This window comes from Parasteatoda tepidariorum, chromosome 9, assembly GCF_043381705.1.
Source record: "Parasteatoda tepidariorum isolate YZ-2023 chromosome 9, CAS_Ptep_4.0, whole genome shotgun sequence".
In the NCBI taxonomy this organism is placed as follows: Eukaryota; Metazoa; Arthropoda; class Arachnida; order Araneae; family Theridiidae; genus Parasteatoda; species Parasteatoda tepidariorum.
Window position 1 is genome coordinate 38,533,375 of NC_092212.1, and position 13,760 is coordinate 38,547,134.

At 27.4% G+C, this 13,760-nt stretch overlaps 1 protein-coding gene across 1 annotated transcript; it reads left to right on the forward strand.

The window, feature by feature from the left end:
• The first annotated feature begins 1,405 nt into the window (after positions 1 to 1,405).
• Positions 1,406 to 13,403, forward strand: LOC107450985 (uncharacterized). Its single transcript, XM_071185198.1, has 8 exons — positions 1,406 to 1,511; positions 3,629 to 3,835; positions 5,558 to 5,870; positions 6,632 to 6,711; positions 8,115 to 8,190; positions 10,047 to 10,132; positions 11,535 to 11,586; positions 13,175 to 13,403. Exons 2-7 carry the CDS (start codon positions 3,635 to 3,637, stop codon positions 11,571 to 11,573), a joined length of 795 nt encoding a protein of 264 aa, XP_071041299.1. The 5' UTR covers positions 1,406 to 1,511; positions 3,629 to 3,634; the 3' UTR covers positions 11,574 to 11,586; positions 13,175 to 13,403.
• The last annotated feature ends 357 nt before the right edge of the window (positions 13,404 to 13,760 follow it).

Genomic DNA, 13,760 nt, shown 5'->3' on the forward strand with positions numbered 1-13,760 from the left:
AAAAATTTACTGTACAAGCATAACTATAAAATATTTTGGAATAAAAATTTTTGTGTCATTTTCAAATATGTAACTTTAAATGACAAAATACAATATTTAAACAATATTGATCAAAAATCACTAGAATTTAAAATTTAAGTATAAGACTTTTTAAAATTGGATAACACAGAAACTATCCGGATTACTTTCACTCAAACTCTCTCTCATTCTCTCATTTCAAGTTGCATGCCTTTAAACAAAGTTAAACTTTGTATAATCTACAATTCAAGATTTTTCGACTAATATTAAATAAAATATTTAAATTATAAATTATAGTAAAATTATTTCAACGAATTATTTTTAAAAGAATATTAGAAAGATATTTTATACTTTTGGATAAACGAACTTTATAACTATTAATAAAAAATATTCCGATTCACATAATTTGTTGCTATATAATGAAATAAACCATATAAAAAAGTTACTACAAAAAGCATAACTATAAGAACGCAAAAATTTCTCTACCCTTAGCCTGTGTAAACTATCATGTTATATTCTTCAGATGAATTTGCAGTCCTTGTGTTACATCTAATCTAATTATGAATTTTTTTTTTGTGTATATACGTAAGCAGAAAAGAAATAAAATAAAAAAAAATTTGGTTACTTCAAAGTGAAAATTTATAAAACTACTGTTAATGTTTAGAATAAAATGGTCATTAGAGAAGCAAATTTCTTTATTAAAGATATTAATAATTTTATTTCGATTTCAAAAGCGAATTGAGAAATGCAAAGGCAATATTTTATAAATACTTGTTTTTTTAAATATTTTTTCAGTATATTGTAATTAGAAATATTATATTTTGCCATTTCTCAGTCATTCAGAAAAAAAATCTTAAAAATAAAATATAAATGGAACAAAAACCAAGATTAAATATGCTAAAAATAAATAAAAACAAAATGTTCAAACTTTCTAAGAGAAAAAAAGGAAAGATAATAAGAAAACGGTATTAGATTTCATATTATTTAAAAATCTATGCTAAACTTGAAACGAGAATGTATTTAAATATTTTAACTATTGAATTTGTCTGCTGTTTTTGTCAAAGAAACTCAAAACAAGAGAGAATTAAAGTTATTTTCATATTTAGGTGAAAAATGAAATTTTCTCGCTAAAATATCCGTAATGCAAACTATGAACGTTTTACGGAAACACTAACTCATAGCCTCAACATCTACAGCCATTTCCTCGAATTCTAGCAAAAACTGGTTCTTAATTGCCTCTTTTTAAAACTATCCCCACCACTCAGGGTCTTTCTCACTCCCACGTGACTTATGTCTTCCCCGTAGGTAAGATTGTAGCAAGAACCTGTTTTTTAGGTATACAATAGTACTTATAGTGCTGAGACTTCTCAACCAATCAGATTACTCAAGAGTGGAATTTCTTTAACCACGTGTCTAAGAGATTAGTTAAATAGTTAGTTTTGTAGAATTGCAGGGATTATTTTTTGTAAAGAGGAAAGTCAGGATTATTTTCTGTGAGTCAATTTACTTGTATTATTTTAGTTCTTAATTTGTATGATTATTTTATTTTTATTTTCTAATCTAAAAGTTAATCTAATTAATCTAAAAGACTACCCTTATGTTTATTATGTTTCTTTTTTATTTAATTTTATTTTTGCTAAGCATTATCAATCTGGAGTAATGCTTAAAAATTCAACAATTCTATGCTACTGGGTTCGACTCAATTTTTTTTTAAAAAAAGTCTTATTTATTACTTAATTTTATTTTTGGTTAGCATTGTTCTTAATATTATCAATTTTGAGTACAGCTTAAAAATTCGATGATTATAAAGCTATCCAACAGGGTTCGTATAAATGTTTTTTTAAAAATAGTCTTATGTAGTATTTTATATAATTTTTTTTTTTTGTTAAGCAAGGGGCCTAATATTGTTAATCTTGTTGTCGTAATATTATCAATCTTGAGTAATGTTTAGAAATTCGATAATTGTTAAGCTTTCTTACTGCGTTCGAGTGCTTCATTTACTACTTCATACTTCATTTTTATTTTGGTAAGCAGGGGTTTTAATATTATTAATCTTGAGTAAATTTAAAATTTTTTAAAATTATTTTCCGAAAATAAATGCAAAATTGAGCATAATAATTCAAGTTCATATCCTGCTAACAGCTCAACAAGAAATTTTAATGTTTAAATATATCATAATTTTTTTTTTTGATCAATAATTTGGTTACCTGTGTTTTGCACAAAAAGTTTCTAAAAGCGTTTCAAATATACATGTGAAATAAAACTAAATATATTGTTCAATATTGACTTTCTAAAAGAGAAATTCGAAAATTAATTTCGTAAGGCTTAATGAAACTAATAAACTTTTTCAAATTTTAATCTTTATAAAAATAATAGCAATTTTCAGCTCTAAACATTGCTAACATTCTACGAAATCTACATAAAGGTTCGAAAAATTTTATAATAAACTATTTTTGTAATGTGTGTTAGGGTAAGACAATTTTCACAAAATCAAAGTTTTTCTGAAAATGCATTTAAAGTATATGGCATTTCGAATATTATTTATCAGCATGTGAACAAAAACAACAGTTATAACTTAGCTTCCAAAGATTGGAGAACGAAGTTAATGAATAAAAGCTCAAAAGTTTCTTGTAGGGAAAAAATACTGCGCTTGGTTGATCTGTAGTCCGCTGAAATGCAATACTCAGATAAAATTTGACGTGCTGAAGGAGTTATTTTTATTTGTAAACTTAACAAGAATTTGGTTGCAAAATTTCGATTTGTTTGAAATTTATTGCAAACTTAAATGCTTTCTTTGTGATTTTTTCCCAGATTTTATGATCTTAAATTTGTTTTTAACATATTTATCATTGTTACAGAATATTTTCTCAGTCACGAGGTTTTTAGTTTTTTATAAGATCGCGCTCAAGTAGATGACGATCAAAAGTAGCAAAAATAGAGATATTCCATGTTGCCAGATATAATTTTAAAATTACAATAAATTTTTAAAAATAAAAAAAAATTAATGAGCAGCCATAAGAGCCATTGAATGTTTGAAATTTTATAAGTCTCGTTACCCAGTAAAAATACTTCTCTTTTAATTTTTCATATAGAGTCATATATTATGCGTTTTTTAGGCTAATTTTTTTTAAATACTGACAATTATTTTTCAAATTTTCGCTCATTTCGTTATGTTTTATAGATTAACAAAATGTTCTTTCTTAAAGCTACAATAGCCCTATATTTTGAAAGCAAAATGTTCCGTGTTTTTGTAGAAAATATTGAAGTTTAAGAAGAAAGAAAAAACAGTGATAAATGAGAAACAATCATGGAAGTCGGTAAGTGTAGTGAGCAGGGGGAGGGGGGGGCAGATCGAAAGCTTCTAGGTATGCAAATACCTGTACAACTTAGTGAAAAACATGTAAAGGGACAATTTGAAAAGACTTAATTTTTCAAGATTTGAACATGTTTTTATCAGGTTTTAAAAAAAAAAAATTAATTTACTACTCTGAATCTTTAAATAGAGAAAAAATTCGTTATTCGTTGATTTTTAATATAATTGCCTTTTTATTTTAAATGATAACAAATCGGTATAAATTTTACCCAATTAATGTTGTTTAAATTTTCGCAGATAACAATGGAAGATTACGATATTAATAATGTAGACTTCAGGAGGTTACTCACCGAAGAAGAACTTCTGAATTTAGATACCTGCATTAGTTTTCTGGACCAAGAGAAGGAGAATCAGATTAACTTTCACGAAGTTCTGACTGAAGATGAACAGCTGAACCTCGAAAATTGCATCCAGAAGATATTAAAAGAAGATAGAATAACCCAGGTAAGTTTAACTATGTAAAATATAGAATTTTTGCACCTTTTAAGTATGCTGATTTTAGATTAATTTATGTGTTTTGTATACACCACTTTGGAAACTTAAAAGGACTCTACCCTCGCAATTTAGGATTCTAGGTAAAATTTTTTAATTTATGTTATCTTGATATTTTTTTTGTACTAAAAAACTTTTGATGGTATACTGTTATTCTACCGCATAATAATTTTCTAAAGAGGTAAGTAAAAATTAAAAGAGTCGCTCTATTAGATTTGGAGATAATTTTTAGATTTTTCATGAATTAGTCCTCAAATTTTTAAAGCAATAAAATAATGTGATACGTAGTTTTAAGTAAGTAAATTAAAGTTACATGTGTCACAGTTTTTAGATTTTTTAAAATCTAATCTTATTTGCAGTTTAAATTGATGAAAATCAATTTGAATAAAGTTAAAAATTTACTCATTAAAAATCTGAAAACTAATATTTGTTTATCACTTAAATATCTTTCAAAAACTGTTGATTTTTGAATTGTGCTGCCGTATTTTTAAGAAGAAAACTTATAGAAAATTTATAATAGTGCACGCCTTATTATACCTCAAACTCAGATTCGGTGACCGCCTTTTATTTTGCATATGAATTTTGTCCTTTGTTCGCCTTTTATTTTGTCGAATGATAGTGCCAAAGAATGTAAGCATCCATCTTCAGTTTATTTGGGAAAATTAAATGAAAAAGATAACAGGAATATTTAGAATTTTTCTTTTAAATATTATATATCTTTTAAATATTAATTTTCACTTTTTAAATATTACGTATACATCCGAAAGTTTATTTTAGAGAGCAGTATAAGCAGGAGAATTATACCAAAGCTATATTTGCTTGTTTAATCAAAATTGCAACATACATATAACAGAGCAGATATTTGAATAAAGGAATAAAAACTAAATCTCAAAAATCTTTGATAATTAAAAGTTTCAGCTCTCTCACTAATAATTGTGTTAGAATTGTTGTAATCAGTAACAAATACTTGAATTGATTTAAAGAAAGATTTGGTAATCATTAATAAAGAAAGTCTAATGCGATAAATTCACACACATTATTCAACGGACTTATTTGAAGTCACTAATGCACGAAAACAAAATAAACATATTTTCGTTTAGCATTTTTTTGAAGAATGTGCAGAGCTTTCTGCGCATGCTCTGCAAATTCGACCATTTTAAAATAACATCAATGAGAGGAACACCAGGCATGTATGTATTTCGGGCAATGGCACTAATCTAACCTGAAGGTGAATGCATTATGGAAAAAATGTTTTACACTTTTTTTTTCTGTATCTGTAGTACCATTATTTTTTTGAAGCATATACCTAGGGAAGAATATGCTATGCTCATATTTTGCCTATTCGTAGTTTTGTCATATTATGACTATGTCATATATGACATCTATGTCATATATCATATTATGACATTTTTAAGCTCTGCTTTAATTTCTTGGTAAAGCATATAAGTTATTACATGACGCAGCGATGGAATTAATTCCTGAAAACGTTTTAAATAATTTAGTTCTTAAAATTATATAGTTGTACAATTCAGTTGTCTGAATATACAATTTTTTGTAGTTTACATGCTAATACATACAAGTAATTTGATCAGATTTCACATTTTATAATAAACTGAATTTACATTCACGAGAATATATTCATTGAAATGCATTTATTCATTTACTTTCTTACAGAATCCTAATGAAGTGCCACCGATAATGTCGTTGAATCAACAAGCTTTGCTACAGAAGCCTCTTACTCAATGGCACCGTCAGCAGCCTCAAACCCAATGGCACCGTCAGCAGTCTCGAACTCAATGGTCTAATGAAATGACACCGAAAATGCCGTTTAATCAACAAGCTTTGCCACAGCAGCATTTAACTCAATATCACATTCAGCAGCCACTTACTCAATGGCACCGTCAGCAGCCTTTAAGTCAATGGCACCGTCAGCAGCCAAGTGTATCCTACCAGCATTTCTATCAGCCTGTAGCTGCATCTGTGAATAGTATGCTTTTTTCGACATTTTAGTTTTAGATTATTAGATTTAGTTTTAGATAAAAAGTGATCCCCCCCCCATAAACTTGACTTTCCGTTTTCAAATTAATGAGGTAGTCGCAATTTGGAATATTTGGTTGCTGTAGATATTTCAGTACACCCTCAGAAAATATAGAAACTTCTTATTTTTATTTTTGCTCATTTTCAAAAATCTAGAATTAACTGAAATAGTTAAAAAATACTTTTCAATTTGAAATATTTGTCCCTTTAGTAATAATATCACGATAAAATAAATTCTTAATAATAATGTACAAAATGTATTTAATCTGTAGCTTAATGTAAAACAGTTGCTGTCATGTGACAGAAACCTGAATTTAAACTCATTTATTTTAAATCGTTCTAATAGATGGAAATCAATCTGTTAAATGTCAGTGAAATGCACGTTTATAAGTTATTGGAATTAATAGTTGATAAAGTTAAGAAATTGGTCTCCATCCCTTTCGATGGTACTACTTAAGACTCAATGGTACATACTTTAGAGAAGATAAAATTTTCTAACTTAAACCTAAATACATTTTAATTAACATACTCTTTTAATTCTTTGAAATTAGACAAGAAAGAATAAACTATATGATTTTTTTCAGATATAGTGTCTTCACTTACTCACTTGAATTACTCTTGATTTACTTTTTGACTCACTCTCATTACTCTTGAATTACTCTTGATTTACTCATTTCTTGCTAAATAATTTTTATTCCGTTTTTTTTTCAGCTTTGCCTTATAATAATGCACCCTCGGGATCATCCGAATTCTTTTCAAAGTTTGGTGAAAATACGAGAAAAATGAAGAAGGTAATTAATATATTTTTAATTTTCAAACATAATTAAAGCATCTTTCAAAAACTTATAAGTGCAACTTTATATATTTTATTTAAATTTTAATTTTTTGATTTTTACGCAACCCGATAGTTAGAATCAGAACCATTTTTCAAGAAATATAAATTGAAAATAACAAAGATTAGAATTATGCAGCATATAATTCGTAATAAGCAATTACAAATTTTAAAAAAGAGTTTTCCTAAAAATAAATTTTTCCTTCTGGAAAGTAAGGCAAATGCTACAGTCTCTACTGATTTACTAAAAATTTTAATGTCCATTTATTCTTCTGTTATGAACAATTCAGATCGTGTCAGGAAATTAACGCATTGCACAATTTGGCAATAATTTTACAATAAATTTTACACAATTCATAACTCGAAACAATCAGAACCATTTTTCAAGATGCATAAATGAAAAATAACAAAGGGGATGGACAATGAGCTGATAATATGAGATAAACATCTGCAAACTTTGTTTCCCTTAAGATTGATACTCTTTTTATTATTTTACTCAAAAAGCACCATCAAAAATACCTTTTAGTACATAACTTATTTTTCTTAATTTTAATTATTGTTAATTTAAGATTTTTTTTAACTCTGTGGAAACACGTTTTAAAAACACAAAACAAAATAAGCTCGTTGTTTCAGTTAACTTTAGAAATGCTAGATCAGTAACGTAACTCCGACCTACATTACTGAGATTGCAAAATTGATCGAACTTTTAAGAAACGCAATAAATCTTTAAAGTTTTTTATTACAGCAGTAACTAATATTAAAGCGATATGAAAAAATCATTATTTAAACATCTCTCCCGAATGGAATAATTAAAAACTAAATGCGATTTTTAGGATCGAATGTAAAATTGCTCCTTGTAGTCGATGTCAGAACTTCAAAGTCAGAGTACGATCTGTTCTCGACTTTAAAAGATTCAATATAACGTTACGGCACCACAGACAGACAAAAATAATATGTAAACACAAGAAAAATATGGAAACAAAATATAGCAGATTAATTAAAATATTTTAACATTGGTTTTGCCACCAAAGTCATTTTAAAAAGTCATGGCATGACGTATGTCATTGAACGGAATAAAGTAAATGTCAAAAATATGTAGACATTATAAAATTAATATTCATAAAGTAAGTGTCATAAATACGCAAATATTATAAATTTATTAAGCAATTATTTAAATCAAGAAATAATTTTTTTAAAACTTCATTGTTTATATGATGTATGGGAAAGAATCCAAGGTAGACTAATATGATTTTTTTTGTAACTAGATTAATTGAAGAAAAAAACATTTGAATTTAGAGAGTAGGTTGATAGATATTGATTAATCATAGTTTTTTTAAGTTTTAAATTGCATTTATTATTCAGACTCATGCAGTGGAACGCCGAAAAAGGCCTTATTGCAGAAGACAAAGTCAACCAACTGTAGCTGCACTTGAGAATAGTATGTAGTTTCTGATATTTTAGTTTTTGAACTGTTGCATTCCTTGTTTTATGTCCTAGAAACCCCTTCATGATGCTTTGGTTAAAATATTGCTTCATACTATATTGATCCTTACAGTATATATAATTAGATGCGTAATAGAAAATAGGGTTAGAAATATAATAAAAACTTATTGGAATAAACATAGAGGTTCTCTTCGGGAAGCATTCCTTTATGAGAGGCATTTCGAAATAGAGAATGTTCAGATATAATCGCAATCTTATCTTGATCTTATCTTAAGATATAAAGGAAAATAATTGCTCTTTATAATGCAAAAAATATATGTTTACTTTTTCTTATATGCATTGCAAAATAAAAAGTTTAACTCACTGAATATTTTCTTACATAATGGCGCGCTTAAAATGCAAGATTTGAATGCCCTTGCCTTTTATATTCTAATTAATAACAGTAAATTTTAATTACTTAATGAAAACTGACAAAAAAGGAACTTTTTCTTAATAAATGTCATTTTTCAAGTTGTAGTTTTAATAAATTATAAGGTTTATATACAGATTTTACATATTTCAATAAATTTCAGATTATACACATATGTATAATATATGTTTTTAATAAATTACAGATTAGTAGGGAACCATTCCAATATAGATTGGAACTTATTTATTTTTAATTTTTGTGTATTTTTCCAAAGTTTTGAAATAGACAACAAAAATAAAATTTAAAACAATAGTTCTCAAAAATTAATGACACTTAGCTATTTATATGCTTTATATTGCTAAAATGTATTTCGTTTTAATAAATATTTAATTTAATAACGACCGAAATTTCTTTCTAATAATAAGCTTTTATTTAATTTAATTTTTACATTGTATATTTAATACGAATGCAAGTAGTGCGTTGAGCATTAGAGTTCTAAACATATTAAAATATTTGTATTCTTTCTCTGTCTTTTCTGTAAGATAATATATTAATAATATACTATCAGGCAGTAAATAGAAGTGAAAATGATAAGCCGATTAAATTAATGGTAATTAATCAGACTTTTAAAAAACTTTAACTTTGAACTTCTTTTATGCCGATTAAGATGACAAAATTTCTCTCTATTCTAAAAAAAAGTTTTTGCAGTTAATTTTGTCCCCTGAAAAACTTTTTAACTACGTGATGAAAATCTAAGATTAAGGAATCAATTCATTCAGAATCTTTNATGACAAAATTTTAACATAAAAAATGCTTTCTAATGCTTTTCTTAATGCTTTTCTTTTAGTAGTTTTGAAATACAACATTCAAGCGAAACAGATGATTTTTTATTTTCTGAAATTGATATCTTATTATAATTCTTTGAAAAGAGTTTAAATGACGTTTTTTACGTATTTAATACAATAAAAGTCCTTAAAATATCTAATTTATCAGTGAAACACAGTGCTTTTTGTTAAAATGAACTACAGTGATTGATTGAAATACAAATAAGCTTTTTTCGTGTAATTTTTGTTTAATAATTTTTTTCCCTTACCTCTTTTTAGACTGCTCTTACGTCAGCCCCAGTGGACTTTCGGAATCCTCGGNCATAAAAAATGCTTTCTAATGCTTTTCTTAATGCTTTTCTTTTAGTAGATTTGAAATACAACATTCAAGCGAAACAGATGATTTTTTATTTTCTGAAATCAATATCTTATTGTAATTCTTTGAAAAAGTTTAAATGACGTTTTTTGCGTATTTAATGCAAAAAAAGCCCTTAAAATAATTTATCAGTGAAACACAGTGCTTTTTGTTAAAATAAACTACAGTGATTGATTGAAATACAAATAAGCTTTTTTCGTGTAATTTTTGTTTAATAATTTTTTTCCCTTATCTCTTTTTAGACTACTCTTACGTCAGCCCCAGTGGACTTTCGGAATCCTCGGAATACTTCTCAAAGTTTGAAGAAAATATTAAAAATTTAGAAAGGGTAACTTTTATTTTTAATTAAATTTGAATTCTTTTTGAAGCTTAAATCAAAATTGCGAAATTCTTAAAAATTCAGCTTTGCTTTCTAATTTTTGCACAAAATGGCAAAATGCTTTTTCACTATCTCACAAAGGGAATCACTATCGAATAAAAATTAAGGACGGCAGGATGAAATACATAAAATAAATTGCCTAATGAAACTTTCGGTTGCTCATCCCTTCAACTTTTTTTCTCTCTGGCATTTAAACAGGATACGATATTTTCCCTCATATTTTTCTCAGTCGAGATTCTTTAGATCTCAATAGCGACTTTGTTTTTTTATCGTTTAAATATTGACTTGCAACATGAATGTGTATATTTGACTTTATTGGGTGGGATTTTAACCCCAATTTTCAAGAAAACGGTCATGAAAGTGCCTATTTTTTTGGCTTTTGTACTTGTATTACGTATTTGATTAGTGCTGACATCTAGTTTAAAATAAACTAACTATCTACAATTACCTTAAATATATCCTGGTACTGCCATCTTGTGTGCAGAATGAGAAAAAAATGTTTTCCAGGCAAAAGAAATAAATTAGTTTCATTCTTATTGGCGCGTTACTACTGAACACTCCAGCCCGTCAATATCACGGGAGCGAGAAATAGAGAGCGAAACCTGACCCCGTCATTTTCATGGGAACGAGAAGGAAAGGGTTGAAAGTGTATACTAATTACAGCCATTGAGAAACACCCTGCATAATTGCCAAACGTTTACGGTTTGGTCGCAACGTTAAATTACAAGGCATTGGACCTTCTCAAATATAACTGAAGCCTAAACAATTTTTCAATCAAATTAAACTGAAAAAAAACAGCTAACCTTTGCACCAGAAAATGAGATCAATCTCTCTATTACGAAGGGTTAACTATTAGTGAAAAGATAGGTTAACTAAGTAATGCAAAGGGTTATGTAATGCCAACTACAAATACCTACCACTCTTAATGTTATAATATTAATGTTGTGCAAGAAATTTAAACGTTTAGTTACAGCTTTACATCTTAATATTTAGTAACCCACGGGCATTATATTGTAAGAGTTAAAGCACTGAGTTTTGTAACTTTTATTGGTTGCGACCGTTTTTTAAGACCTTTAAATTTGATTAATAACAAAGTTAAAGATTAGTAACAAAGTTGCAGTTAAGATTAGTACATTAGGGAGTTAAAGATTAGTAACAAATTAGAAGAATATAATCTCTGTAAAAAGCACATAAGTCTGTTACGCTGTTTGAATATTTTTTTAGTTTGACCATAAACTGCATAGATTCAATTGATTCTAATTTCTTGAAGGACCGGAGAGAAGTTACTTTACGGGCCATATAGTTTATTATATTTAACTGCATTACTACATAAAATATTATATTTTTTCAGGTGTACTGTACCAGAGATGTTCAAAGTAAGTTTACGTAAAAAACAGTAAAAAGTAAGTATACAAAAAATAGTAAGTATGCAAGTAAGTAGAAAGTTATTTCTACAACTCATTGTGTTTTAAGTGTATATCGCTAAACCTGCGAGATTGAAAAAGAAAGTTGTCACTGTTGCTGCGAATTTTGCACAAATTTAGTCTAATTGGATACCTCCAAGTGACGTTATCGGGGGCAAATTATGACCTCTGTTGATTCAGAAGCCAATCAAATTCAACATGCACTCGAGACGTCGCTTAGGGGTATAGTATTAAATCTGATTTTAAACACATAGTTAGGCATAATCACTTATTCTTTGAGACTTGCAAGTATCCAATAGGAAGGCATTTATGAGCCCTAATTGGCCTATCGGCATTATGAGCCTTATTGGCCCATACCAAAAGACCAATAAAATACAATTTGTATAAAACATTTTAGTAAATACACATTGACAAACTGGGACAATTTGTTATTGGCTTGAATCTTTTAACTTCAAAAGAAAAATTTTCACGTTACATCCAATTATGTAATTGAGTTCCAATTATTTAAGTATATTTTAAAACGCTTTTAACATATTAATACTATTCGACTTATAACGAGTTAAAAGGTCTAAATTAAAAATGTAGCGCTAACTACTATATATTGTAAAGTTGGTCAAACTGTCTAAATAATAGAATTTTCATCAAATGTCATAATATATCATTAAACAATATTCCTAAATGAGTTGTTTAAAGTGAATATTTAACTTGACACGGCAATTTTTTTTATCGTGCTTGATAGACGCATTAAAAGTAATTATTTTTTAATTTGAAAGAATATTTAGCATCTGGGACACTTGGTTAATTATTTATTTAACATTAACTTCAAATTTAGCTAAATATTATTAAGTTTACTATAAATTATATTTACAATGATTTTTATCGCATCGTTAGATCATGAGTTCTTGAATCGTGATATTCAGAATCTACTTATCTGAGTAGTAACGATTTCAGATAAATATGTTTATTATAGTCTATTGAATGGGAAATAAGAAATTTTTAGGGTGGGTCTATTTTTTTAAAAATATTTTCACAAAATAACGTGTTAGTTTTTTAAAAATATAATTAACTAAAAATTCTGCCCTCTTCGATGAAGTTTCATGCTAGAATATACGTTAAAATTATGTTTCAAGTTTAGCATAGCTTTTAAAATTTAGCCGTATCGTGATTTATTACTTGCAAAATACATTAAAATATCTTATTTAGTTGAATTAGATTTTAAGTTAGTTTACTAAAATCTAAATAAAGATACCTTTATTGATAGATATTTTAATTAGAAAATATATTTTAACAAATATCTAACTAAAAATATGCATGTTCTACACATAAAAAGAATAGGAATAAGTTCTTCCGAAGGAAAAAGAATTCGAAATTATTCTCGATTCAAATACAGAGATAATGTTTAAAATTATGTGCTGATCACTGCATTTTAAGTACCGTTCGTCAATGATTATATTTGACATTATTTTTGCAATTTTTTCCATTGAAGCAATATATTTAAATTTTACTGTATAGTGGATTGTTAATACTGTAATATTTTATTAAATTCTTTTCTTCATTCTAATTACAGGTTCTTCATTTCATCAGTTTACTTATTCATCAGGACATTTTCATCACATCTAGAAGGTCATCTTCATTCTTTGTTATTCTGGTAATCTGACCTTATTTTTTTAATATAACGAAGAAATCAGATAAGTAAAAAAGCTTTCGCTTTATACGTGGAAAAATCTTATTTTTGTACATCGATATTCTGTAAATATTCTGTATAATTAGGGTGAAAAAGATTTTAATAAATTTTCTCCCAGTGGTTAATTGCTTGTGCTTTTTTTTAATACAATGTTTATTGTTTTAATACATAAGTCAAAATTTATAAAGTTCATTTCTAAAATATGGGCCGTCTAGGAGTTTTACCGATAATTAAAATTGGGTCAAATAAATGTTTTCTTGAAAATTCCTTTTTTGTTTGATTCAACAGTTTTTTGTTCTTTTTTTTTTGATGGGGGGGGGATAGCCTAGTTGGTAGGGCCATGTCGAGAGTTCGTGGGTTCGAGCCCCGCCGGCCGAAGACGCCCCTTGTAGTTGGTGACTGATGCACGTTAAATTCTGTCGAATCGCAAAGTCCTCCATGCTCCCATAACAAATCAAAACCTCTGGGG